This window comes from Salvelinus alpinus, chromosome 18, assembly GCF_045679555.1.
Source record: "Salvelinus alpinus chromosome 18, SLU_Salpinus.1, whole genome shotgun sequence".
Lineage (NCBI taxonomy): Eukaryota > Metazoa > Chordata > Actinopteri > Salmoniformes > Salmonidae > Salvelinus > Salvelinus alpinus.
In genome coordinates, this window is record NC_092103.1 from 13505615 (window position 1) to 13533033 (window position 27419).

General features: G+C 41.9%; 2 protein-coding genes across 7 annotated transcripts in view; both read left to right on the forward strand.

Annotated features, from left to right (window-relative positions):
* Nucleotides 1-8773: 8773 nt before the first annotated feature.
* LOC139543828 (excitatory amino acid transporter 1-like) lies at nucleotides 8774-21197 on the forward strand. 3 transcript variants are annotated; one of them, XM_071350284.1, is made up of 10 exons: nucleotides 8774-8987; nucleotides 9804-10089; nucleotides 11060-11197; nucleotides 14409-14613; nucleotides 14745-14787; nucleotides 15516-15787; nucleotides 16476-16709; nucleotides 16983-17177; nucleotides 17308-17442; nucleotides 18666-21197. In XM_071350284.1, the coding sequence occupies exons 2-10, from the start codon at nucleotides 9900-9902 to the stop codon at nucleotides 18868-18870; spliced, it is 1617 nt and encodes a 538-aa protein (XP_071206385.1). In that variant the 5' UTR covers nucleotides 8774-8987; nucleotides 9804-9899; the 3' UTR covers nucleotides 18871-21197. The 3 variants fall into 3 exon arrangements, with proteins under 3 accessions (XP_071206385.1, XP_071206386.1, XP_071206387.1); XM_071350285.1 differs by having other exon boundaries at nucleotides 9807-10089; XM_071350286.1 differs by having other exon boundaries at nucleotides 9937-10089.
* Nucleotides 21198-23720: 2523 nt separating this feature from the next.
* Nucleotides 23721-27419, forward strand: part of LOC139543829 (nipped-B-like protein B) — a 50867-nt gene continuing 47168 nt past the window's right edge. For 2 of the 4 annotated variants that reach the window (XM_071350287.1, XM_071350288.1), the window contains exon 1: nucleotides 23721-24075. The gene's annotated coding sequence lies outside the window, so the exon portion shown is untranslated. The remainder of the gene's footprint in view (nucleotides 24076-27419) is intronic. The other 2 variants (XM_071350289.1, XM_071350290.1) reach the window with 1 other exon arrangement.

Sequence of the window (27419 nt, forward strand, 5' to 3'; positions counted from 1 at the left end):
TACTTTGATATTGATTAATATATATGTGGTTCAGTAACACAGTTATCCATTCCTTAGTGATTGTTATATTTCAATGCTCTAACAACCACAGATTCATTGAATCCCTACAGCTGACTGCTTATGTACCATTGGAAAGAAAACTGGAACACTTTGTCAAGGAACACAGAGGTTCCTTGACAACCCAGAGAGGCATTTAAAGCTCATAGCCAACCTATCCATCGCCAAAACTGAAGAGAAAGACTAAAAAGAAGCCTGGCATAAGGAGCAGAGAAACTAAAGAGGGAGAGAGTAGTTTTGGCCAGACAGAGGTAGGGAGCTTAAAGTAGTCTACAATTAATTGGGATGCTAAAGACTAACTTGACTTGCTTCACACAGTCTCTCCAATGAACTGAAATAAACTCAAATATCACTATCCTATGAAGTGACTCAAACTTCTAACTTTAGTTTTGCAGTTTTGCACAGGATCTTATACCTTTTATGTACTTGTGCAAGTCCCCCTTCTCACCACATGGTGACACCCATGTCTTGCTGCATAATCATGGCCTCCATGCAAAAAATCACCTATCTTATTTAGGCCATACACTAGTATATCAATAACAAGTTCATACATGCTCACTATTCCTTCAGCAGGCACTCCCAACAACAGAAAACAGTTCGTCTTGGTACATTGAAAGACAATTGTTATTACACAGTCATAATCATATAATTAAATCAAGACAAAGGAGATGATTGTGGACTACAGGAAAAAGAGGACCGAGCACCCGCCCATTCTCATCGACGGGGCTGCAGTGGAGCAGGTTGAGAGCTTCAAGTTCCTTGGTGTCCACATCACCAACAAACTAACATATTTCCCCTCAGGAGACTGGAAAAAATTGGCATGGGTCCTCAGATCCTCAAAAGGTTCTACAGCTGCACCATCGAGAGCATCCTGACGGGTTGCATCACTGCCTGGTATGGTAACTGCTCGGCCTCCGACCGCAAGGCACTACAGAGGGTAGTGCGAACGGCCCAAAACATCACTTTGGCCAAGCTTCCTGCCATTCAGGACCTCTATTCCAGGCGGTGTCAGAGGAAGGCCCTACAAATTGTCAAAGACTCCAGCCACCCTAGTTATAGACTGTTCTCTCTGCTACTGCACGGCCTACCCAGACTATTTTCATTGCCCACCCCTCCTCTCCCCCTCTTTTACACCGCTGCCACTCTCTGTTATCATCTATGCATAGTCACTTTAATAACTCTACCTACATGTACATATTACCTCAACTAACTGGTGCCCCCGCACATTGACCCTGTACCGGTACACCTCTGTATATAGTCTCACTATTGTTACTTTACAGCTGCTCTTTAATTACTTGTTACTTTTATTTCTTATTCTTGTCTGTATTTTTTTTAACTGCATTGTTGGTTAATGAACTCGTAAGTAAGCATTTCACTGTAAGGTCTACACCTGTTGTATTCGGCGCATGTAACTAATAAAATTTGATTTGAACATTTGATTTGATAATTAACAGATTTGTTATCTGTGCATACCAAATCGCTCACACCCAAGAGAGTGCCAGAAGTCCTTAGAGTTATAATAGTAATTATATTGCTGTTGGTATTAAGGCACATAGATCTACTCAATGTCCTCTTAATCTGACTGCATGAGACCCCAGTGAGAGGCCAGGCCCCTGGACCACAGGTGGGGCCAACAGATGACTTGTTACGTGCTGAGAATAAGGCCAGACTCATTCACATCACTGAAAGTAAACCAGGTCATAGACAACTATCCGTCTATGGGATTCTGCTTGTATCTTTTAATGGATTTCGTGTTCAAGTTGGAGGGTGTTAAGACACCAGACCTTGGTTCAAATACTATTTCAAGTATCTAAATTACTTTCACGCACATTTCAAAGTAAGTATCCTTTATTTGACATTTTTAGCTGAATATTGGAATTTATTTGGAAATACATTTGGAACGTATTGGCATGTAATTGAAAATACTCAAATACACTCCCACTCATTTAACCCAGGTATTTCAAAATAGTATTTTATAAAAGTATTTGAAAATAATTTCAAATAGCAGGTTATTTCTAGAAATGATTTGAAAATACTTTCAACTACTTCCAATAGAAGTAGTTAATTCTGGCCACTATAAGGACCTGAACTTGCACAGGCGGTGGCAAAACTCCCTGCTTGACTGTCTGGGCTTTTGACAGGTCAACAACAGGACATGTTAGTGATGTGCTCGTTGCTCCGGAAGGGCTTGTACAGGCGAGCTCTATGCATGTGAGAGTGAATTACAGCACAGTCCCAGCTCTGGATCTTGGCCATTCATTCTGAGGGTGTGGGGTGATGGTATTGAAACCTTTCTTCCAGCCTCCTGCGTATTAGCTCTGTGTGAGTCATTTTGGATTTCATTAGCCGGTGCCATTATGTAAGTCCGTCAGCAGTGGGATGGGGAGATGTATGGTGTGGTAGAAAAACCCACACAGAGGACCCGATTTCAAGATATGACAAATGGCTACTATGGATTTTTAGATAATAACCTGTCTATTGCTACAAAGAAAATTGGTCAGCTGTGTGGTGTTCATGGCCTTGCAGTCACATATTGGGCCCAGCAGGAGTTAGCTTTGTTTGGTTTGGAGAGGTATAGCTTTTAAGGTTGTTAGATCTTCTAACATGGACATTGAGCGTCACAAAGACGATAAGCCGTAGCGACTGTCTTGCTCTCCTGGACAGTGCTGGTCTGCCCAGTCTGGATTCTTCTGCCAAGGCATCGTGTGTGACTGGCAAACTAATGGAGCCATTGCCACTCTTCTGCTATTGGCAGCCCCACAACGCAAAGGCATTTAGACCTGGACTTGAGTTTGTCTGGACTGGAACTTTGAAGAATAAATGATGAAAACATGGTTCCCTTGCAAATTCACTAGTAATTGGTGGTGGTGATGTTGGGCTGGGCTATTAATATGCACAGAATGTGGGTTGGCCCCCCTGAAATTTGCCCCTCAAACTTTGCTAGTTTGGCCAAGTTTACAGGATTGGCTACAGGCATTGAATCTCATACTTCCACTGTGCAGTGCTCAAAGTCATGAAACGTCGATTATAATTTCATACATTTTCACAAGTTCTGTGTCAGTATAATTTTTGGATCCCTAAAAACATAAATCCCCATTGGAGTATATTCGTATTCATTCATTAATCTGACAGTTTTATTTGTATGTAGATACGTGGCCTGATTTCAGGGGTATTCTTCACTAATTATACTCCACATCACTGGGGAATACATTTTCCATACAGTGAGGTCACCCACTACTGCACAAGTTACACTTTTTTCAACTAACTATAATTGACTTTGTCTGTCAGTTACACTGTGGATTGACTTTGAACTATAATAATAACGGGTGTAGACTAACAGTGAAATGCTTACTCCGGGTCCTTTTCCAACAACGCAGAGTAAGATACAATATATATTTTTTGAAATAGTGACACAAGGAATAAATCCACAGTGAATAATTAATAGAAATAACAAGTAAAAATAATGGCTATGTATAGGGATTAGGAAACAACATGGTTATATACAGTGAGTATCGAGTACCGAGTCGATGTGCAGGGGTACAAGGTAATTGAGGTAACTATGTACTGTACATAAAGCATAGATAAGGATAAAGTGACTCGGCAACAGGATAGATAATAAACAGTAGCAGCAGGGTATGTGCAAAGAAGTTAGTGAGTTACTGCAAAAAAGCGTCAATGCAGGTAGTCCGGGTAGTCATTTGATTAGCTATTAAGCATTTTGTTTAGAAGTCATATGCCTTGGGGTTAGAAGCTGTTCAAGGTACTCTTGGTTCCAGACTCAGTGAATTGGAACCGCTTACCATGCAGTAGCAGAGAGAACAGTCTGTGGCTTGGGTGGCAGGAGTCTTTGACCATTTTTTGGGGCCTTCCTCTGACACCGCCTGGTATAGAGGTCCTGGATGGCTGGGAGCTTGGCTACAGTGATGTACTGGGTGGCATTACTATCCTCTGTAGCGCCTTGCGGTCGGATGCCAAGCAGTTAACATACCAAGCGGTGATGCAGCCAATCAAGATGCTCTCGATGGTGTAGCTGTATACCTTTTTGAGAATCTGAGGGCCCATGCCAAATATTTTCATTGTCGTGTCCTCTTCACGACTGTGTTGGTATGTTTTGACCATGATAGATCCTTAGTGGTGTGTACACCGAGGAACTTAAAGCTCTCTACCCACTCCACTACAGCCCCGTCGATGTGAATGGGGGCGTGTTCTGCCCTCCGTTTCCTGAGCTCCACGATTAGCTTCTTGGTCTTACTACTGATGTTAAGGAAGAGGTTGCTGTCCTGGCACCACACTGCCAGGTCTCTGACCTCCTCCCTATAGGCTGTCTCATCGTCGTCAGTGATCAGGCCTATCACCGTTGTGTTGTTGGCAAACTTAATGATGGTGTTGGAGTCGTGCACGGCCACCAGAGTATGTGAGTGGAGTTGAGCGGTCGGATCACGGATCAGTGCTTGCACACTGTTCCTGCGCTCCAAGTCCTTTCCAACAGCTCCGCTAAAAAAACGCTCCTCGCTCACATGAAAAAAAAACTGCCACTCCAAATTCGCTCCATTCATTAAAATGACAATTTAACCAACAACCATCCATTTTTTGTGACTACCTGGACCTACCATGTGGTTTTGAGGTATTGAAACCAAACCATATGATTTGAACGAAAAACATTTTAATAAACATGAAAAGGTGACTGTAAGAAGCGCTCATCATGTTACATGCCGCATTAAACAGCATATAAACACTCTAAATAGGTAAGGAGCCAGACTGGTACCCTAAGAAGGAAAGAAAATGAATTATTTAGCTTACATTATTAACCTATTATTTCAGTTATTTCAAGGCTATAGCCTACAAAGATATAAATTGGGAAGCATTTGATAGTGCGACACACTAGGCTGATAGGAACATTATAGTGCTAAGCATTTCAACATTTAATTGTGTTAAATCATTATAGTCTATAAATTGCGCACATAGCCTGTGCCTTACTTAGAATTAAATAAAAATGAAACGAAAAATGCCTTATTAGGCTCAGTGCCTTTGAATTCATTTTTAGAAACAGCAGTTTGGTCAGAGTCAGGCTCATGCGATGGTGCCAGCAGCGGAGAATATCCTCTCTGCGCTTGCAGAGCCACTGGGGATGCTTAACACCCTACGGGCCACTCTTGCCATGCTGGCAGGGATACAGAGTTGTATTTTTATTTTTATATAGGTAGGCCTAAAGTTTTTAGGCAAAATAACCCTATCAAAATGGAAAGTCTCCTTGAAAGAGGTAAGGTGTCAGACCTATTGGGCCAAAATCAATGATAGCCTATTATATAGATAATAGAACGAAAATGAAATAACTTTTAAGAGATCTGATTTTTTGTTTTGAAATACTTTGCTACTATGACACACTTCGCTAGCTACCCACCTCCTTCCTTTCTATTAGCAAGTGCACGTAGTAAGTACACTATCATGCTTTCGGGATATGATTCTTTAATTCTGGACCCTACATCACCGCACTCCCTCGCTTGATCTTGGTACTCCTTATCTTTGTAATTTGTGATTTTTCACCTGTGTGTTTTATCAGTTTCTTTATGCATGCTCGGCCCAGCATGCATTTGTAGTCTACTTGTGTGCTGCTTGAGCTACTGTAATGGAGTTCGCAAAATATTTTCATAAAGAAACTGATAAAACAGGGAGTACAGGAAGGGTGAACAGGGAGTACAGAAAGGGGCTAAACACGCACCCCTGAGGGGCCCCGTTTTGAGAATCAGTGTGGCAGATGTGTTGTTGCTTACTCTCAACACCTGGGGGTGGCCGTCAGGAAGTCCAGGATCCAGTTGCAGAGAGGGGTATTCAGTCACAGGGACCTTAACTTAGTGATGAGCTTTGAGGGTAGTATGGTGTTGAACGCTGAGCTGTAATCAATTAACAGCATTCTCATGTAGGTGGTCCTTTTGGCCAAGTGGGAAAGGGCAGTGTGGAGTACAATAGAGATTGCGTCATCTGTGGATCTTTTTGGGTGGTATGTGAATTGGAGCTGGTCCAGGGTGTCTGGGATGATGGTGTTGATGTGAGCCTGACCAGCCTTTCATGGCTACAGATGTGAGTGCTACGGGGCAATAGTCATTTAGAGTGGTTACCTTGGCAGTTTTGGGACTATGGTGGTCTGCTTAAAACATGTAGGTATTACAGACTGGGTCAGGGAGAGGTTGAAAATATCAGTGAAGTTTCATGATCGTTGTAATGATGAGACCAAGGAGCAGCGTGAGTTCCACATAATTTTAATCAACTGAAACTCAAAACAAAACAATAAAGAACAAATGAAACGTGAAGCTACAGGTGTGCACTCAGGCAACTCAATGTAGACAAGATCCCACAACACAAACAAGGAAAATGGCTACCTAAATATGATCTCCAATCATAGACAACGATAAACAGCTGTCTCTGATTGGGAACCATATCAGGCCAACATAGACATACAAAACCCCTAGACATACAAAACCCCTAGACATACAAAAACCCTAGACATACAAAAACTAGCGTACCCACCCTAGTCATACCCTGACCTAACCAAAATATACAGAAAAACAGAGATCTCTAAGGTCAGGGTGTGACATGAAGACACTTACCACCTGGTCAACACATGCTCTGAGTACACGTCCTGGTAATCCGTCTGTCCCTTCCGCCTTGTGAATGTTAACCTGTTTAAAGGTCTTACTCACATCGTCTACGGAGAGCTTGATCACACAGTCGTCAGGAACAACTGGTGCTCTCACGCATGGTTCAATGTTGCTTGCCTCAAACTGAGCATAGAAGGTATTTAGCTCGTCTGGTAGGCTCATGTCACTGTGGAGGTTGTGGCTGGGTTTCCCTTTGTAATCTGTGATATTTTGCAAGCCCTGTCATATCTGACGAGTGTCAGTGCCGGTGTAGTAGGATTCGATCTTAGTCCTGTATTGATGCTTTGTCTATCTGATGGTTCTTTGGAGGGCATAGGTGGATTTCTTATAAGCGTCCAGGTTAGTGATCTGCTCCTTAAAATCGGCAGCTCTAGCCTTTAGCTCAGTGTGGCTGTTGCCGGTAATCCATGGCTTCTGGTTGTGATATGTACGTATGGTCACGTCGATGCACTTAGTAGCCCTTTCCTGCAGTCTAATGATCAAAGCGCCTTCTAGTGGCCTCATGGGTGGATTGTTATTCATATTTTTCATAATTTCTTCATTAATAAACATGAAAAGTGTATTTATGTCAAACGGTTTTGTTATATTTCAGTCTTCTGTGATGTATATAAAGTCTTATACTGGAATGCAAACTCAAATTTTCATATAGTTCAACTCTATGTGTGACATGGTACATGTGTCTTATTTTTTTAAAGGCCATAACCATGTGTGTGAGGTGTATACTATTGTTTCGAAGTATATTTGTTTAAAGCTACCAAGAAACACTCTGTGACCCTGATTTAGCCCCCTACAGTAAATTAATGAAACCGGTGACTGATGTGGTAAATACTGCAATGCCATCCATGATGTGCTAGCAAAACAGTCCTGTAGCTTAGGATCCACTTCATCGGACTGAGCGCGTCACTGGTACTTCCTGTTAAGAGTTTTTGCTTGTAAGCGCAAATCAGGAGGATAAAGTTATGGTCCAAATGGAGGGCGAGGGAGAGCTTTGTGTGTGTCTCTGTGTGTGGAGTAAAGGTGATCTTGAGTTTTGTTTGCGTCTCTGTGTGTGGAGTAAAGGTGATCTTGAGTTTTGTATGTGTCTCTGTGTGTGGATTAAAGGTGATCTAGAGTTTTGTATGTGTCTCTGTGTGTGGAGTAAAGGTGATCTAGAGTTTTGTATGTGTCTCTGTGTGTGGAGTAAAGGTGATCTTGAGTTTTGTATGCGTCTCTATGTGTGGAGTAAAGGTGATCTTGAGTTTTGTATGTGTCTCTGTGTGTGGAGTAAAGGTGATCTTGAGTTTTCTCGCCTCTAGTTGCGCAGGTGAGCGTTGTAGAGCTCAGTATTTGACATAGAGATTTACTGCACATTTGAAATGGTGTACCGCTGTCGCACATCACACTTCTTTTTGGGAAACACTCAGAATGATACTTCAATACTTCAAAGTACAGTATCTTGAAACAAATGCTGATCCTATGGCACTAGGCACCGACTGTCCAGTCCTGGCCAGCAACCACTGCTGCTGGTGATGAAAGCTCCTATTGAAAGCAGATGGAGAGAGCCCTAACACCTCGAGCAGATCTTGCTTACGGGTCCACAGGCTTTATCTGTTTCTGAAGCACTCCAGTGAGGGTTGAATAGCCCGAAAAAGAGGGGAAGAGGATAGACGAGAGGATGGGGAGGAGGGAAGATGGGAAAGGAAAAGAGAGCTTGGAGGACAATGGGAGCGGGAGGAGAGGAGAAAAAAAGGGTTCCAAAAGGGTAATTTGGCTGTCCCCATAGGATAACTTTTTTTGGTTCCAGAAATCCTTTTGGTTCCAGTTAGAACCCTATTGGGTTCCATGTTGCATACAGCATATCCTACTGTATATTCTTACTAATTCATGCTTTCTGAGCATCACTCAGGGCACTCTTTATTGGAATGAATGAGGGACATAACATCCCCCCAATTGTAAAGAGATAGGAAGGGCTACCATCTCCTCCCACTGCCTTTACCTCTCTCTATCTTTCCCTCTCTCTTTCTGAGTTTGAAAGTCTCCTCCCTCTTCAGAGAATGGGAGTATGAGGGATTGCCTCAGTTGTCTTCAGAGAACATATGTACACCTCCCATTCTCTATGTGCCTGTCTATCTCACTCCATCTCCCAGTCTCTATCTCTCCTCCCTTCTCTGCCTCTGGACCCACTGCCTGCCTCTACCACTGTTGCTCTCTGCCTGCCTGACCTGTCCTCAGGCTGAGGATAACTCATCAGGAAGAGGAGTTTGTCTAATAAGGGAACATCTACACTGGTGAAAGGTCAGTGTTTTGTTTTGCCACTTTTGAGGACTCAGGAGGAGATAGTTGTTGGTGTTGTTGTCCAATGGAATGACCAGGTCTGTGTGGCCCTTGTGATGTTTTAGCTGTATGCCAGGGGTCCATACTGTTGATGTGGCCATGCATGAAAAGTATCATCCTTTTGTTCAGATTTTCATGTCCACGTCTTCTAAATTCATTAAAATGCAAACAAAATCTTTGTAGCAAAATTTGCAGTTTGTTCAGAGTGTTACCAACTGGCATTTTCAATCAAACAATTGTTTGAAAAAGTATGCCTTTCCAATGAAAGGATACATAGTTGTATTGTGTAGGGTGCTTTTAGTTGAGTATGCAGTGCATCTCTTTAAAGAAAACGCAGTTGATTGTTTTTGTTATTCCATTATTCAGGTGCGCATACGTTTTTCCTAATCAAGTGTTTTTATGAATAAATATTCTCCAGGATAGACTGATGAGTTGCCAGGGTGTATTAGGGATGCAGATCTGCACCTGCAGGGTTCCATGCTTCCTGTGTTCAGGGGCTTTGATGCTTGTCGTGGATGGATTCATCATGGGGAAGAAATGCTAGCTTTTGTCTTAGAATAAAATACTTGCTTTTTTCTCAAGATTGTGTGACTATTTTATCATGAAAACATTTGTTATTTTGACTACACACCACATGGTCCAGATTTGCTATAAGAAAAAATAAGCTATTCTTCTTTCTCTAATCTTATCAACCGCATTGCAATGTCAATGTGAATGTCTGCATGTGTCATTTCAACTGCATGTGTCTTGTTCTGTGTCATTTCATCTCTTCTCCAGTAGCTATCACCAGAGTAAGGGCTGGTCAGACCCATTGGTTCAGGTTGTCTGGCTGTCTAAAAGGTGTGTGAGACACTCGTAGTCCTGTCTGCAGTCATGACCAAAAGTAATGGGGACACCCCCCCGGCTTCAGATTCCCACACTAGGATGCAGCGGATCCGGGAGGGCATCCACATAAGGACCATGAAGGCCAAGAGGAAAGTGGAGGACATCTCTAAGGAAGATGTCCAGGCCTTCTTCAAGAAGAACGCCTTTGTGCTCTTTACTGTAGCGGCCGTTGTTGTAGGTGAGTGAACACACACACCTCCAATACCACACCCCAGTCCACTCACACACACTCTCCTCCGTATTTATTTAGAGAGTGAAGCTAAAATGTGTACATTTGGCTCTATACACCACCATTTTGGATTTGAGATCAAATGTTTCCTATGAGGCAACCGCACTGAATGTCACCTTTTTTTTCTCTTTAAAAAAAAAAGTATTTGGAAAAATGCACTTACAGTGTATTAAAGTAGTCAAAGGTTTAGTATTTTGTCACATACTCCTAGCACGTAATGACTACATCAAGATTGCAGCTCTACACACTTGTTGGATGCATTTGCAGTTTGTTTTGTTTGTGTTTCGGATAATATTTTTTTTGCCTGATAGGAACTGAACGATGAATAATGTATTGTGTCATTCTGGAGTCATTTTTATTTTAAATAAGAATATAAGATGTTTCTGAACACTTCTATTATACATCAATGTGAATACTACCACGATTATGGATAATCATGAATGAATAGTGAATTATGATGAGTGAGAAAGTTAAAGGAACAAAGCTCACACCCCCCCCAAAAAAACATTCTCTGTTTTGGGTGCATGATCTTTGTGCAGCTATAACTTTCTCACTCATCATTATTCACGGTTCATTCATGATTATCCGTAATCACGGTAGCATCAAGATTCATGTACAAATGCTGGAGTATAGTGACAAATTAAAAGTTTTATCTTCACTGTCCAAATAAATACGTAGGGGAGTGTAACATAGGCCTACATACACAGTACACAGAAATGGGCCAACATACTCACGCCAACACACCCACACACTTTGAAACCCATGCTCTCTTATTGTAATCCCAATCCCATAGGGAGGACTCACCTACAAACCTCATTCTAGATGTGACTGAGAGACAGATCCTGTCATTGTCATTTGCTTTATATGCAGTTGCATGTTCATGTTTCCAGCACACTGATCAGCCCTTTTGATTCTCCAGGTATAATCCTTGGCTTTGCACTGCGTCCCTATAAAATGACCTACCGAGAGGTGAAGTACTTCTCTTTCCCTGGAGAGCTGCTGATGAGGATGCTGCAGATGCTGGTGCTTCCCCTGCTGGTATCCAGTCTCATCACAGGTACACCAAGTCACTATACTGATGCCCTCCGCCAGAAGCAAATTTAGATATGATAAAGAGGAGGGGTAGACTTAGTGGTGTTTGAAAGACAGGTGTGGATACCCAGTGAAAAAGGGGGAATGCCAATGGAGCTCGAGGCACAACTTTTCAGGTACTGTAACTTATGCTTGATCCATGTGAAATTTCTTGCCACCATTTTTCTCCAGATTCCCTTTGGTCCTCTACTTTCTGGCATGGAGACAGTCACTTCATTGTGCTTCTTTGCTATTAAAATGAGGGAGGAGAGACGGAAGGATGAGGTAGCTTTCAGTCGGAAGCCCACTGCCTGTGGGTCTGAGAGGGTGGCTTTGGGATGGGTACCCCCTTGCACTTCTACGTCCTGCTTCGCTTCACACGGATAAAAGCACGCAAAGTGCCCCTCCGCCTCTTCCTTCGTAGCTGTATTGTTAAGTGGAATTCCATGCCCACCCAGCACCACAATACCGTAAGTGGTTTGGAGGGTGGTGCGGTAAGAGGTCACGGCCCAGAAAAGAGGCACACTGCCCAGGTACACAAGTGGACATGTAACTATGCCATCTATTATCTGGCTGAGTCCTCCACAAGGTTAGGATCCACATGATGCACCCAGCTTGGTATGATGTGCAGCATGATCTTGAAACTAGACCTGGAGCAGCAAGCTCTAGTCCTTTCTCAAAGGCTGAGCTGATCTGTACTGTACTTTATTTTTTAAATGAACCTAATTTGTGTTAACACTCACTTGAAAGGAGTTGTGAATGTTTATTAAGTATAATTTGATTTGATCTCACTTGAAACACCCTAAAAATATGTTGGTTTTTTTGCCTTGGAAAAGTAGAACTGTGGAGAGAAAGGCAGAAAAGGAGAGGTATGTGTGGGGTACAGTTTTGTTTCATCCTCCCTCTTTGTAGTAACCCTTGAAAATAAGCCACGTGAGTCAATTCTTTAGCCCTGTGAAAGTGGTCACACAGGCTTGTTTGCAGTTTCCATGGCAATGCTGTTATGGGCGCATGGCAAGTGGACAAGTTTCCCAGGACTGAGAGAGAGGATAGAGAGAGAGAGAGCGAGAGAGCAGCACAGTGGAGCAGGTGATTGTGGGAGAGAGAGGCGTGATGAAGGAGAGTGGAAGCTGAAAGAGTGTGAAAGAGTGAGAGGGTTTTGTCTAATGGCAGTGCCCCCAACAGGATTAAAAGAGCACATACATCTCGCTTACACAAACAAAATACTTACTCCATCAGTCCCCTGAATGGGGATAACACACCAGAACGGCCCCTGACACCTTGGAAAATCCAAAGCTAACTTTATTGCAACACTTTGTGAGGTTGAGGTCTCTATAATGGCTCGTTGTCCGTCTCTCTTCCCCTTGACCTTTTTGTAAGATTGTGAGGGAGAGATGTCAGTAGGCAGAAGCTAACCATAACCATGATCTATTTTCAGATGCAGAACATCATTATTTCACCTGCCTGTATGTTTTGCTACTAGCCTGGTTTGCAATCGCACTAGGACTTCTGTCAGATGACTGTCAGGCAGCCCATTCATTTGCACACCCGTTTACTCTTTGTATTAGGCTACATCCTCCAGCAGGTCAGCTTATATCTTATATATTTATCATGAGATGATACATATCAAATCACATTTTATTTGTCACATGCGCTGTATACAACAGGTGTAGGCCTTACCGTGAAATACTTACAAGCCCTTAACCAACAATGCAGTTTTAAGAAAATAGAGTTATGAAAAGATTTACTAAATAAACTAAAGTAAAAAAAGAAAAAACAGAAGACAATAAAATAACAATAATGAGGCTATATACAGGGGGTACCGGTTCAGAGTCAATGTGTGGGGGTACAGGTTAGTCGAGGTCATTTGTACATGTAGGTAGGGGTAAAGTGACTATGCATATTTAATAATAAGCGAGTAGCAGCTCGGGGGGGGGGGTCAATGCAAATAGTCCGGGTGGCAATTTGATGAATTGTTCAGCAGTCTTATGGCTGAATTTTTTGGGCATTCCTCTGACACCACCTGGTAAATAGGTCCTGGATGGCAGTTAGCTTGGCCGCAGTGATGTACTGGGCTGTACGCACTACCCTCTGTAGCGCATTATGGTCGGATGCCGAGCAGTTGCCATACCAGGCGGTGATCCAACCGGTCAGGATGCTCTCCATGGTGCAGCTGTAGACCTTTTTGAGGATCTGGGGACCCATGCCAAATCTTTTCAGTCTCCTGAGGGGGTAAAGGCGTTGTCATGCACTCTTCACAACTTTCTTGGTGTGTTTGGACTATGATAATTTGTTGGTGATGTGGACACCAAGGAATTTGAAACTCTTGACCCGCTCCACTACAGCCTCGTCGATTTGAATGGGTGCGTGTTCGGCCCGCCTTTTCCTGTAGTCCACAATCATCTCCTTTGTCTTACTCACATTGAGGGAGAGGTTTTTGTCCTAGCACCACACTGCCAGGTCTCTGACCTCCCTATAGCCTGTCTCATCATTGTTGGTGATCAGGCCTAGCACCGTTGTGTCATCAGCAAATTTCAAACTTTGTTGGAGTCGTGCTTGGTTACGCGGTCATGGGTGAACAGGGAGTACAGGAGGGGACTAAGCACGCACCCCTAAGCGGCCCCCATGTTGAGGATCAGCATGTCTGATGTGTTGTTGCCTACCCGTACCACCTGGGGGAGGCCTATCAGGAAGTCCAGGATCCAGTTGCAGAGGGAGGTGTTAAGTCCCAGGGTCCTTAGCTTAGTGATGAGCTTTGTGGGCAATATGGTGTTGAACGCTGAGCTGTAGTCAATGAACAGAGGTGTTCCTTTTGTTCAGATGGGAAAGGGCAGTGTGGAGTGCGATTGAGATTGCGTCATCTGTAGATCTGTTGGGACGGTATGCGAATTGGAGTGGGTCTAGTGTTTCCAGGATGATGGTGTTGATGTGAGCCACGACCAGCCTTTCAAAGCACTTCATGGCTACCAACGTGAGTGCTACAGGGCAGTAGTTATTTAGGCAGGTTTCCTTCACTTTCTTGGGAACAGGGACTATGGTGGTTTGCTTGAAACATGTAGGTAATACAGACTCGGTCAGGGAGAGCAATTGCTATTTCAAGTGTTATCATGCCACTACTATGAAGAAATGTTAGAAATATTGCACAAAGGGATAATACTGTTCTTCTAAACAACATCTCCCCTGTCTCTCCCAACCAGGCATGGCAGCGCTGGACAGTAAGGCTTCAGGAAAGATGGGTATGCGAGCTGTGGTGTATTACATGACCACCACCATTATCGCTGTCATCATAGGCATCATCGTGGTGCTCATCATCCACCCTGGGAAAGGATCTAAGGATGAGTTCATGAAACAGTCGAAGATAGAGGACATCAGCCCTGCCGATGCCTTCCTGGATCTTATCAGGTAGCTGCATGCTACTGTAGGAAGAGGGTCAGGGGTTTAGTGGAGGAAAGATGCACTGTATTTTGCCATTGTACTCCTGCCTTAATATTGGAGTGTTCATTGGTTGTGATGATCATGCTCTTTAATTTCAGAAACATGTTTCCACCAAACATGATCCAGGCCTGCACACAGCAGGTAAAGCATCTAATGACTTTGTTACTAAATTAAACAGATTTTCACATTCAATCAGCAGATGGGGAAAATGGTCTGCCAAATTCTGCCAAAGGAAATGCTTGTATTGAGAGGAAACGTTCTGGTTTTGGCATTTCTGAACAGCGATAAATCATCACCCTAAGAGACATAGAAACCCAGGACTGAGGGGAGACGTTGACTTACACTGGAAGAAACATTCTGACCACTAGGAACAAATGACAAAATCTGAAGAAGAAAGGACCAACTTCCAATAGTAGCATGGTGGGGGCAGGATGGTCGGGAAACTGAGATATAGAGGCTGCTGGGGCAGGACAATATAAGTAATGGAAGACCATGTCTACGGGGGGTTAAATGCTTTGTGGTCCAGACAGAGTCATCAGTAGGGCAGCTGGACCTTACAGAATACTGCTCCAGCCATACAGAGACGGTTGTTTAATTTATGAGGTTGAGATGAGTGGAGCAGGCGCCTTTAGACTTTTTGCTCTCTAGTCTTTCGAAATGGCACACGTCTGACTACAATCCCTCGATACCTTATCTATCAGCTTGGCTTTTTATGAGCTCTACTGAATAGATGGCTGAACGATTATAAAGTAAACATTACAAAAGACAATATTTCAGTACAATTTTCACCAAAGGAGATGACATGCTATCATCACTTTAACAAGACAATGTTAACCCATCACTTACGACAACTGGCTCTTTCCCTCCAGTTCAAAACCAAATACGGGAAGCGAATCGTCCATGTGACGGTGACAGTGAACGACTCTGTCTTCAACATGACCAACCTGACCGAGCAGATCACCAGGGAGGAGGTGATCCCCATCCCGGGCACGGTGAACGGGGTCAACGCCCTGGGGCTGGTGGTCTTCTCCATGTGCTTCGGCCTCATCATCGGCAACATGAAGGAGCAGGGCCAGCCCCTCAGGGAGTTCTTCGACAGCCTCAATGAGGCCATCATGAGGCTGGTCGCCATTATCATGTGGTGAGTATTTGGTGTGTGTTTGTGTGTGGGTGTTTATAAAGATGATGTGTGTGTTATGATGATGGTCCAATAATCCCCATCTTCATTAGGTGAGTGTGTATGTGAACCCCATGCATCTGTTACAGATAAATCTTTCCATCTGTGCTTTGGAAAGCTAAGTCTATGGAGTCCCTGCAGAGTTGGGGCGGTACTATGTTTATCTCTCTCTCTCAATTCAATCAAATGGCTTCATTTAGCCTCTTGCTTGAGGCATTGCTGTGAATTCTCTGGTAACTCTATACAGGTGAGATCTGATATAGGTATTTAGGTCTACTGAGATAATTGCATGAGCACCACCTAATAATTGGCCAACACAGAACCGCCTCAGGACATAACATCCTGATGCTAAGTGGTTCCACAGCTGAATGGCAAGGCTTTGCAATCAAAACCAGTGACATGTTCACTGTGCCAATTAAATCAACATATTCCCAGTCAGATATTTGACATATATAAATCAAGTTGTTTATGAATAAAGGCAATTTCATAGCCCGTGCCTGCAGTCTCAGAAGGCACTGATGGTTTCACTAATCGTTTTCATATTCAGGCCTATTACACAGAAAAATAAGTAAGATCCTGAGAATGTAGGGCCATTTGAACTGTGACCTTATCCTTCCCTGGCATAACCACTTCTCCTCCCTCTGCTCTACAGGTATGCCCCAATCGGTATCCTGTTCCTCATATCGGGGAAAATCGTGGAGATGGATGACATCACTGAGATGGGTGGTCAGCTGGCCATGTACACCATCACGGTGATCATAGGCCTTTCCATCCATGCTTTCATCATCCTCCCAGGCCTGTACTTCGCCATCACACGGCTGAACCCCTTCATCTTCATCATGGGGCTGGTGGAGGCCCTCATCACAGCCCTGGGAACCTCCTCCAGGTAGGTTCCCCGAACACTGCTGCTATACTCCCTGGCCTACTCTGACTACCGACACTGTAGCCACGCCTCGCTTGGCCGACTCGTATCAAAGTAGTAGGGCCAGGTGGAGGTTACTGCTCAGATTGTGTGGTTCAGAATAACCTATGAGGCATTATCATCCCCATTAGTAGGATTACTTACGTTTATATGGCGAATACGGATAATAGATTTAATAGAAACAACAACAACCAGTCAAACTCAAACACGACCTGTTTCTCTCCATCTTTATCTCAGCTCAGCAACCCTGCCCATCACCTTCAAGTGTCTGGAGGAGAACAACAAGGTGGATAAGCGCATCACACGGTTTGTGTTACCGGTGGGCGCCACCATCAACATGGATGGAACGGCACTATACGAGGCTTTGGCAGCCATCTTCATTGCCCAGGTTAACAACGTGGAGATGAACATAGGTCAGATCATCACAATCAGGTGTGAATGAGTATCTAAGGTTTATAAGCCAAGGTTTATGTTTACAGAATCAAAGGGTGTTGATATGTTTACAACTAAATTACATGATTTATCAAGATTTATCAACATGTCATTTTCTGTTATCAAACAGCATCACAGCCACTGCGGCAAGTATTGGAGCTGCTGGGATCCCACAGGCTGGACTGGTCACCATGGTGATTGTGCTGACCTCTGTCGGACTTCCCACTGATGACATTACCCTCATCATTGCAGTTGATTGGTTCCTGTGAGTCATTTTTCCCATTTTCAGATTGAGAAATTAGTATAAATGAACTATATTTTCTTAATGATTAGGCTATTATGGTGCAAATCTACATAATACTTTTTGTGAAATACAATTTGTCTAATGACTGGAACTGAAACGAAAACCATTTATCTCTCATTTTAAAGGTCAAACTTTTTATCAACTACAACCCTATTGACACTAGTTCACCAAAATTCCAAAATTACATATTGGTTTCCTTACCCTGTAAGCAGTTTATGGACAAGGTATGACAGCAATCAATGCTTTGGTTTAGCTTCCCAGTCAACGTTTACAAATAGTAATATTTTTGCATTTGTGGCAAAAATCCTATTCAAGTCATGTGATCAATATTAGCAATTCAAAAGTCCAAAAATATCTAAAATTGATTGTGAAGCTCAACAAAGTCACTTATAGATTATTTGAACATGATGTGTGAAAAATGCTAATATCGGTCCAATGACTTGAATGGGATTTGTGCCACAAATGCTAAAACGTTAGCATTTGAAAACAGTGCCAGGGAAACTAAACCAAAGCATGGAATCCTGTCATACCTTGTCCGTATACTGCTTACAGGGTAAGGAAACCAATATGTAATTTTGTAATTTGGGTGAACTATCCCTTTAACTACTATCCCTAGGGTCTTGATCCACTTTTTTTTTTTGAATTACATATTTTTTTGCAATGAGTTTTAACATAGAAACATAATTAGGTTGCCCAAATTAATAATTTCAATTAGAATCCCCTTCACAGAAATTACACAGCTAATTGGGTAGTGAGAAAATACCCCACTCTCCTTAAACTAGGATGGACGGAATGTGCAGACAGAGTCAAAGCTTCATTTACTGAAAACATGGATGTTTCTCACAGTGATTAGAATATGAGATAGCCTATAGGGAGTGCTCTGACTACTCTTTAACAGTAGATGGTAAATATCCCTGTTGATAGCGCTGTGGCCTATTTCCCATCTACATTATTTTGCTGAGAATTCTAAAGAGTTTAGTTTATCTTTCATCAAAAGCAGAAAACAGGTGGATGTTTTGAGTTGTTGACTGTTCCATTTAACATGACCAAACGTCCCAGGGGACATAGTGTTTTATTTTCTAAATGAACGAATGTCCCGCAACCCTCTCTACCTCTCCTCCCACTGTATATGACTCCCTCCCCCTGGTTAACCTTTTTCTTCTTCCCTTATTTCTGGGTTGCAGTGACCGGCTGCGTACCACGACAAACGTCTTGGGCGATTCAATTGGGGCAGGCATTGTGGAGTTCCTATCTCGACACGAGCTGCAGGCCAAGGATGTGGAGATGGGGAACGCTGTGCTGGAGGAGAGGAAGAAACCATACCAGCTCATCTCTCAGGAAAACGACTATGAGAACGCCAAACGCCCGGGCACTGAAACCAAGATGTAGCTCAATGCTCACACACACACATACACATTTTGGTTCAGTTTTGTTTTTATTCTTTGTCATATTTTTCCAGTTATTGCCACTGTGCCATATTTCCTTTCCTTTGTTATTTTGTCATTCATAAAGTCCCTTTTACAAACAAACAAATAATTATCTCCCTGAAGTGGCCCAATCAAATTGCTTACATCTGCTGCCGCTCTACAAGATAGATAGGCTTCCTGTTTTTGTGTTTTTTCTGGCTATTTTTGTGTTGAGTTAAGTCATCTTGGCCTAGAATAAGTACATGGTATAATGGTATAAGTAAGGAGGAAGTTGATGAGGGCGTTGATGTCAGAAAGGTGTTTTGTAAAAAGATCGAAAGACAACATATGTTTGAATGACTGGACAAGCGATATCCTTCACAAAATGCAACAGAGAACACATTTCATTTGATACTAATGAAATTAGGCCCTAATATACACTACATGGCCAAAAGTATGTGGTCACCCTTTCAAATTAGGATATTTTAGCCACACCTGTTGCTGACAGGTGTATAACATCGAGCACACACCCATGCAATTTCCATAGACAAAAATTGGCAGTAGAATGGCCATACTGAAGAGCTCAGTGACTTTCAATGTGTCACCATCATAGGATGCCACCTTTCCAACAAGTCAGTTTGTCAAATTTCTGTCCTGCTGGAGCTGCACCGGTCAACTGTAAACGCTGTTATTGTGAAGTGGTAGGCCACACAAGCTCACAGAATGGGACCGGCAAGTGCTGAAGCGCGTAGCACATAAAAATAATCTGTCCTCGGTTGCAACACTCACTACCAAGTTCCAAATTGCCTCTGGAAGTAACGTCATCACGTGAATTGTTCGTCAGGAGCTTCATGAAATTAGTTTCCATGGCCGAGCAGCCGCACACAAGCCTAAGCTCACCATGCGCAATGCCAAGCATTGGCTGGAGTGGTGTAAAGCTCGCTGCCATTGGCCTCTGGAGCAGTGGAAACCGCGTTCTCTGGAGTGATGAATCACGCTTCCCCATCTGGCAGTCCGACAGATGAATCTGGGTTTGGAGAACGCTACCTGCCTGGAGAATGCTACCTGCATGAATGCATAGTGCCAACTATTAAGTTTGATGGTGGAGGAATAATGGTCTGGGGCTGTTTTTCATGGTTCGGGCTAGGCCCCTTAGTTCCAGTGAAGGTAAATCTTAATGCTTCATCATACAATGACATTCTAGACGATTCTGTGCTTCCAACTTTGTGGCAACAGTTTAGGGAAGGCCCTTTCCTGTTTCGGGATGAAAATGCTCCCCGTGCACTAAGCGAGGTCCAAACAGAAATGGTTTGTCGAGATCAGTGTGGAAGAACTTGACTGGCTTGCACAGAGCCCTGACCTCAACCCCATCAAACACCTATGGGATGAATTGGAACGCTGACTATGAGCCAGGCCTAATCGCCCAACATCAGTGCCTAACCTCACAAATGCTGTCGTGGCTGAATGGAAGCAAGTCCCCGCAGCAATATTCCAACATCTAGTGGAAAGCCTCCCCATAGCAGCAAAGGGGGCACCAACTCCATATTAATGCCCATGATTTTGGACTGAGATGTTCGACGAGCACACGTCCACATACTTTTGGCCATGTAGTGTAAATGGCTTCTTTGGAAATACAAACAACTTCTTATCGTGGGTTCAATAAAGAGTAATTTAAATAAAAAATACACAGCACTTGAGGATTGTTATTTATTATTTTCCCTTTTTTCATGCTGTCAATATGACAACTCCAATTTTCTTTTTACTTTATTAGGATTGAAACAATTTGGGAAGGTGGTGCTGTGATGCTGACAATATTGTTAAAATGTATATGAGATGTATCCAACAATCCCATTGTTATCACTATTTTGTAGCCGGCCCTAAGACAAATTAGTATTTGAAATATCCTTCACTATTTAGTATATAATTCTGTTAACATAGCAGGTGTATAAGATTTTTTTGACTGTAGAGAGATTGTATGAAACTATTGTGTAAATGAACTATAGAATACAGTTAACTTGATAATTGTTTACTTGAATGTGTTTTCTTTAATCTAAATGTTGAAAGACATTCATTTTCAGGGCTGAAATGCCACTCCAAAGCCTTGGAAAGTTAAATCAAGGAACACAGTGTGTGATAAATAACAGCATGTGTGAACTAACTCAAATAGAAACTGTGATTTTCTTTTTTTCCCTTTATGTTTTCTGATATTGTTGTTCACTTTCTGTAAATGCATCATTTGTGGTGAAAAAGGAAATAGACTGTCAGATTTTTCTTTGGTGAACACAATTTTGAATAAATGTTTTAAAGGAATCAGGGTTTGATTTGGGTTATTTGTATTCAATGACACACATACAGTAATAAACAGTTACATAACATTTGTTATATAAATTATAACTGTGGATATCATCTTACACAGCACACAATATGACAATACAGCCATACTAATGGAGTAATAGGCCTAGGTCTTGATTTGAATTGGTTATGATGAGGTAATAAAGACAGTTGTACTATGGTATGAACTACATGTCATGTTCTTTTCAATCAAGGGGTATATTTCATTAGTTGAAATGACCGGACACGTACAGACTGTGGCTTTAATAGGCTAATGTAATATACTGTTATGTAATAGTAATGTACTAGTAATGTAATGATGATCATACACTGAATAATCTAGTGGCATAGATAGGTATGTAAAAAGATCAAATAATATTTTTGATGGATGTAAGAAAAAAAAGTAGATTATTTATATCAATGTGACTTTTCTGGCAAAATAAAAGGGAGTTTGAAAGAGAAAGGAGATAGCCCCCTCTTTATTCTCCCGAGTGGGGCAGCGGTCTAAGGCACTGCATCTCGGTGCTAGAGGTGTCACTACAGACCCTGGTTTGATTCCAAGCTGTATCACAACTGTTGGTGATTGGGAGTCCCATAGGAAGAAGCACAATTGGCCCAGTGTCGTTAGGGTTTGGCTGGGGTAGGCCATCATTGTAAATAAGAATTTGTTCTTAACTAACTTGCCTAGTTAATTAAATGTTAAATACAAAAATAAAATGAAATTGTTCTAGGGAAAGCAGGCTGAATCGTTTGTGGACGTTTGCTGCCATCTTGTGGTGTGATTTGAGCAGCACTTAATGCAAACTTCTCCCTTTCATCTGTGGTGATAACTTTGGGGGACACCACTAGCACCCCTGGGTTTTTCATTCCTATTATGAACCTTTACGGAAATAACATAATGGTACTACTGTAGGCTATGTCAAGTCAATAATGGGTATGGATCGGTGATAGCAATGTCACAAGAAATATGAGCTCAAAATTCAACATTGGTGTTTTCTTGTCAAAGGTGTAGATACACAGAAATAAAGGAGCAGGGCAGGCCATCTACATACTATAGCTAAATATCTACCGGTATGTAGACTTTATCATAGCTAGCATTTAATTCAAATATTGACCCAACTCTGGCCGATACTCTGGCTGACAAAGCACCTGCAGAAGGTAAAATCAGATAAAACCATTCATACTTACATGAAATATCCATATTTACCATATTCCAACTTGTGTTTGTATATGGTAGCGTTATATAGTTGAAACCAGAGAGGAAAAGGCGAAGCCTCAGTAGATGCTGTTGCTGAAACTTTGGTTGGCAACGAGAATTATGTCAGACTCCACCGAAAATCGAAGAGCGCGACTTTTTCAACAACATCCTTCCCTTAATAGAATTATCGCGAGGACAACAATCTGACAGTGGCTACTGGCCAGGCTAGCTAGCGCCTAAACAGTTTAAAACTAGTTAGCTATCTGTATCTGGTTTCAAAATTGTTTTGCGGGTAAATTATGAATGAACTTTGTTACTTTCTCTCAATGTCCATTTGTTAAACGTTAAATAAAAAGAAGTCCGTTCTCTGCTTACTTGCTAGCTAATGCGTTAGCTAAAGTTAGCTAATAACGATCTTACTGGGAGACATTTTTGCCAGCTCTGTAGCTAACTGTATTCACAGCAGGCCCATCCATGTTAATGGAATGCCAAGCGTGAGGAAGAAATCAAATAAAGGTAAGACAGAAAGTAAAAGTATTTATTTGTTTATTGATTTTCATAAATCAGACCTGTTCAATCAATTATGTCAGTTCGCACACTTTCGCCTTCTTCCACAAGAGAGATCAAGAGCTCTTGTTGTTTGGGCATGTTAATACCTTGATAGATTCATGTCTGTTGACTCCTTTGCCATTTTCCCTATTTCCATCAATGTTATGCTTATTAAATTAACTTTCTTATTGTTAATTATTTATCATAGGTAGAATGCAGTGTTCGATCTTACTTGAACTACCTACCTGCCAATCAAAGGTAAGTGTGAAAGTGGGTGCATGCAGCAGGAGATAACACCAACATATCTGGAATTCTCTGCTACCATGGTGGTCATCATGCTTCTATTTTTTTAGAGAACCTCCATAAAGTAACTGTTCTCTGTGTGTGTGTGTGTGTGTGAGAGTTTTTGTTGATGGTTGTTGAGCCAAGCACTGATAGGTTTTCATGTCAGCCCAGATTCCAAATGTCTTTAAAAAAAAGTTTTACATCAAATAATGCAATTCATACACAACTACTATGTATTTGAATTATCATTATGTTAGTTTTATTTTATCAACAGCTTACATTGGTTTAGCTGGTTGCATACTCAAGGATGACCTCGTCCTCCAAAATATTTACAGTAGCTGTGTGGAATGGATGGTATCGGTGTACAGTAGTAATGCAGAAAGCGGCGGAAGTAACTGGGTTGCTGGCTATGGTTGCTCCTGCTAGTTGGTTTGGCGCCGGTGGAGGGAGTTATTCCTGCAGCAGTTCTTCCGGTCGGCATTTTGTTCTGCAAGAGAAGGAGGAGAGTCTGAGTGGATCCCTTTTATCACCGCGTCAGTAGTATTTCTGTTTTTCACATTTGATTGTTTTCCGAAACCCGTTGGAATTTAAACTCATCTTCTGCCGGTGTTGGGGATAAACCGGTGCAAGGACTGGTTATGGGAATGTTTGCCCCTCTCCAAGCATAGATGTTTGCAGTGAGAAGGAAGAACGAACCCTCCCGAACCGGATTATTGTTGTTATATTATTACTCGGAGGAGCTGTTCGAGCGATAGAACGGAGAGGGAGCTAGAGACACGGATCCAACCCCCTTGCAACCATTTCTTTTTATCAACACATCCAGAGGTAAATATGATTGTACAATATAGATTTAGGAGTACCATAACAAAACAATTCCGATTGGCTACACGGGTGTTGTTTATATTCAGTGAAACTGGATAGACGTTGTGGAATGCACCGATATGTGTTTTTAACATTTATGTTGCCTTGTATCCGCTCATATAGGCGTCGGGTCGGGGTTACGCTTCCTCAGGCGAGTCCGAGGTCCAGTTAGCAAGCTAATAGGCCGATGTAGGCCATTGAAACTGAAAATAAAATCATAATCCGCACGCGCAATCATGATAACAAACCAAAAGGGATGGTCATACGGTTGCAAAGGAATGATTATGTGTGGGCGAGTCAAAGCAAACATGGATTCGGTTGCAGTCTCGGTAGCTAACGTTAACTAGCTAGCCATAGCTAACTTTTGTTAGCTATCAAGGGTTAGAATAATATAGCTAACTAGCTGCTACAGTATGTGCGTAGCGTTACCTAGCTAGTTAACGTTACTTGTTAGCTATTTAGACAAAAAACTAACAAGTGCAACTTCAATGTTTTCTCAGCAGGGTAATGTTTTCTGACGTTTTATCCTGGAGTCAGATGTTCTGAGAAATAGGCTCTTGCTATCCAATGCTACACACTAGCTAGTGGCTAGTATATTTTTGCAATGTCAACTAAACTGGTTTAAACGTTTGCCTAATAAACTGTGCAAGCTTGCTATTCACCGTTTAGAGGCTACCAAATTGTACACATTAAGCATAATTGACCTAATCGCTTATAAAGTAATAGCTGCAGCTTTATTATCCACCAAGTTATCTAGCTAGCTACAATCTATCAAATTGAATCATCAGATACACCACAGAGATTTAACATAATAATTTGTGATGAGACCACCCCTTGTCTAGGTGATAACATGTTAAATATACCTTTAGTTATTCCTTTTGCATTGGATTGGCAACTTCAACCAACTTAGATTCATTTGTTTACAGGGAAATTAGCAATCTATCCAATGTTGTAGATATTAATGTAACTTGATAAAGCCAATAAATATAGCCACCTTGCTCGGAAAGCTTGCTAGATCATCAGGAAAAGGGATGTGAAAAACTGGGTTATTGTAAAACACAAACATGAATAAATCAGGACTATGTTAGACTATTGCGTAGTTGATGAAAAGAAAGTTGATTAAGTACATTGGACCCTAATTGGTGTTGGATGAGCAATTAGCAACCTACTGTATCTGACCAATTACTGTGTTGCTAGAGAGAGTGAGAGAGACAGATGTGCGGCTATGTTATCAGCCAGAGCAGCAGAGAGAATAATCATGTCTGTAATCATGAATCCAGCTTGTCAAACGGTTATCCTTCAATCTAGGTGATCATAGTTATACTATAGATGAGCTAACTAACTATGTACACATCCAGCTAACATTACTCAAGGAGCAAGTCTCTGTTGCTGACAATGTTTAGCCTCCTGACTAGAAAATGATGCTTAGAAGGCCCTCTCAACTGACTAAGCCAGCAACATTAGCAAGTCAGCTCTCATTATCTAGATTTTACTCTTTTGCACTGCTCGGTAAATTGGTGCTGGTGAATGAGGTAACTGACTAGGTTAGGTTGTAACTAGTCTAAAGATTCAGACCGTACGGTCACTGTAATTAGATCTTCCCTGTAAGGTCTGAATGGTAGGCAGCCCGTGATCAGAACACAGTGGAGACGGTGCGAAATATGGCTCGGACAATGTACCTAAAATCCAGGGATGGGAGAGGGCGCTGTACTCCTAATTATCCCATTATTCAAAATGATACACTGAGAAGACTGAAATTCTGCTCGTTTTTAGTTAAACTGCAATTTTCGTCAGCATGCTAGCAAATGCTAAAGCAGCCCATTGGATTTGACAACACTTCCAGTAGCTACTCATCCCAATGCTAGGCGTTGCATTTTCATGGAATCTAATGGGCTACTATAGCATTTGCTAGCCGAGAATGCTGCCAAAAACTGCAGTTTAATTAAAAAACTAGCAGTATTCCAATCTTCTCGATTCACCATTCACCATTTCGGGATAATTAGGAGTACAGTGACATATTCCATCCTTGGATTGAGGTTGGTTTTCCAAGCGATACACCGCACTGGGCTCTGGCTGTCCACATTCCGGCATAGCACTGTTCCGACTAGAGAGAAGAAATGAACAGAAGTCGGATTCTGTCAAGGTGGTAACTAGCTAGCTAGATAGTTAAGCATCACTGGGATAAAGCAGAAATACAATTCAGCACCATTCAACTTTGCTAGCTAGATGGCTAATTTGGCCAATGCTAGGCATGTAGCTCAGTTGGTCGAGCATAGTGCTTGTAAGGCCTGGGTAGTGGGTTTGATTCCCTGGACCACCATACATAAAATGTATGCACATGTAATAATAGTAAGTCGCTTTGGGTAAAAACGTCTGCTAAATGGCATGTATTATATATGTTATTATAATATATTAAATATTTAATTCTGCAGCTAGTGCTAGGTAGTTACCTAATAAAGCTTGTGTGCACACCGTAGCTAAATTAGCAACCTCATTATTTATACACCATGTTTACTTAGTAGTGCATGCAAATGATGGCAAAGATCACCCATCTAAAATGCGGCCGGGAAGAGGACTTGCTTGCTAATGGGAACGTAGTATGTTGCTCGCTACAAGCTAGCACTTAATGCACGGATACAGTGTCTATCTTAACTTGAGTATAGCTACTTTTTCAATGTTATCGAATTCATCTACCAAGTACATGAGCAAGCTAAATGACCCATTATTTGTGGAAAATGTCGTGGCTATCCCAAATGACTGAAATTTGTTTACAGTGTTTGCTTTTCATTTACCAACATATTTTAGTCTACACATACAGGCTGCAGGTCTGCTGTATTCACGGCAAATGTAGTTGTATTAAAGTAGGTGTAAAAGTTTTGTATAGACTAGTTGATTATGGGGGAATGTTACTGCTTGAATGATGGTTATCGACCAGAAAGAAATACACATTAAAATAATAGTAACAACTATAGTAGTAGGTCATTTCCCATGAGCACCAACATGTGAAGTTCATAGGAGCATATCAAATTGGTTGTCAAATGACAGATCATTTTTTTCTGGTCAAACTGGTGGAAAAGGGGTTTTAGAAAACATCTATCAGAAAGTCTTAAACGGTATTAGAAATGCATCAAAACATAAATGTTGAAGTAAAGATCTCTGCCTACTAATATCAACACTTATATTTGGATACATTTTTCTGCCTTCTGTAAGTTTAAGAAACATTGCCTTGTGCCTTGAAATTCCGTTACCAAAAACCCACATATTAAAGATATTTAAAAATGTCTCTCCCTTATGAGGAGGGAGGATAA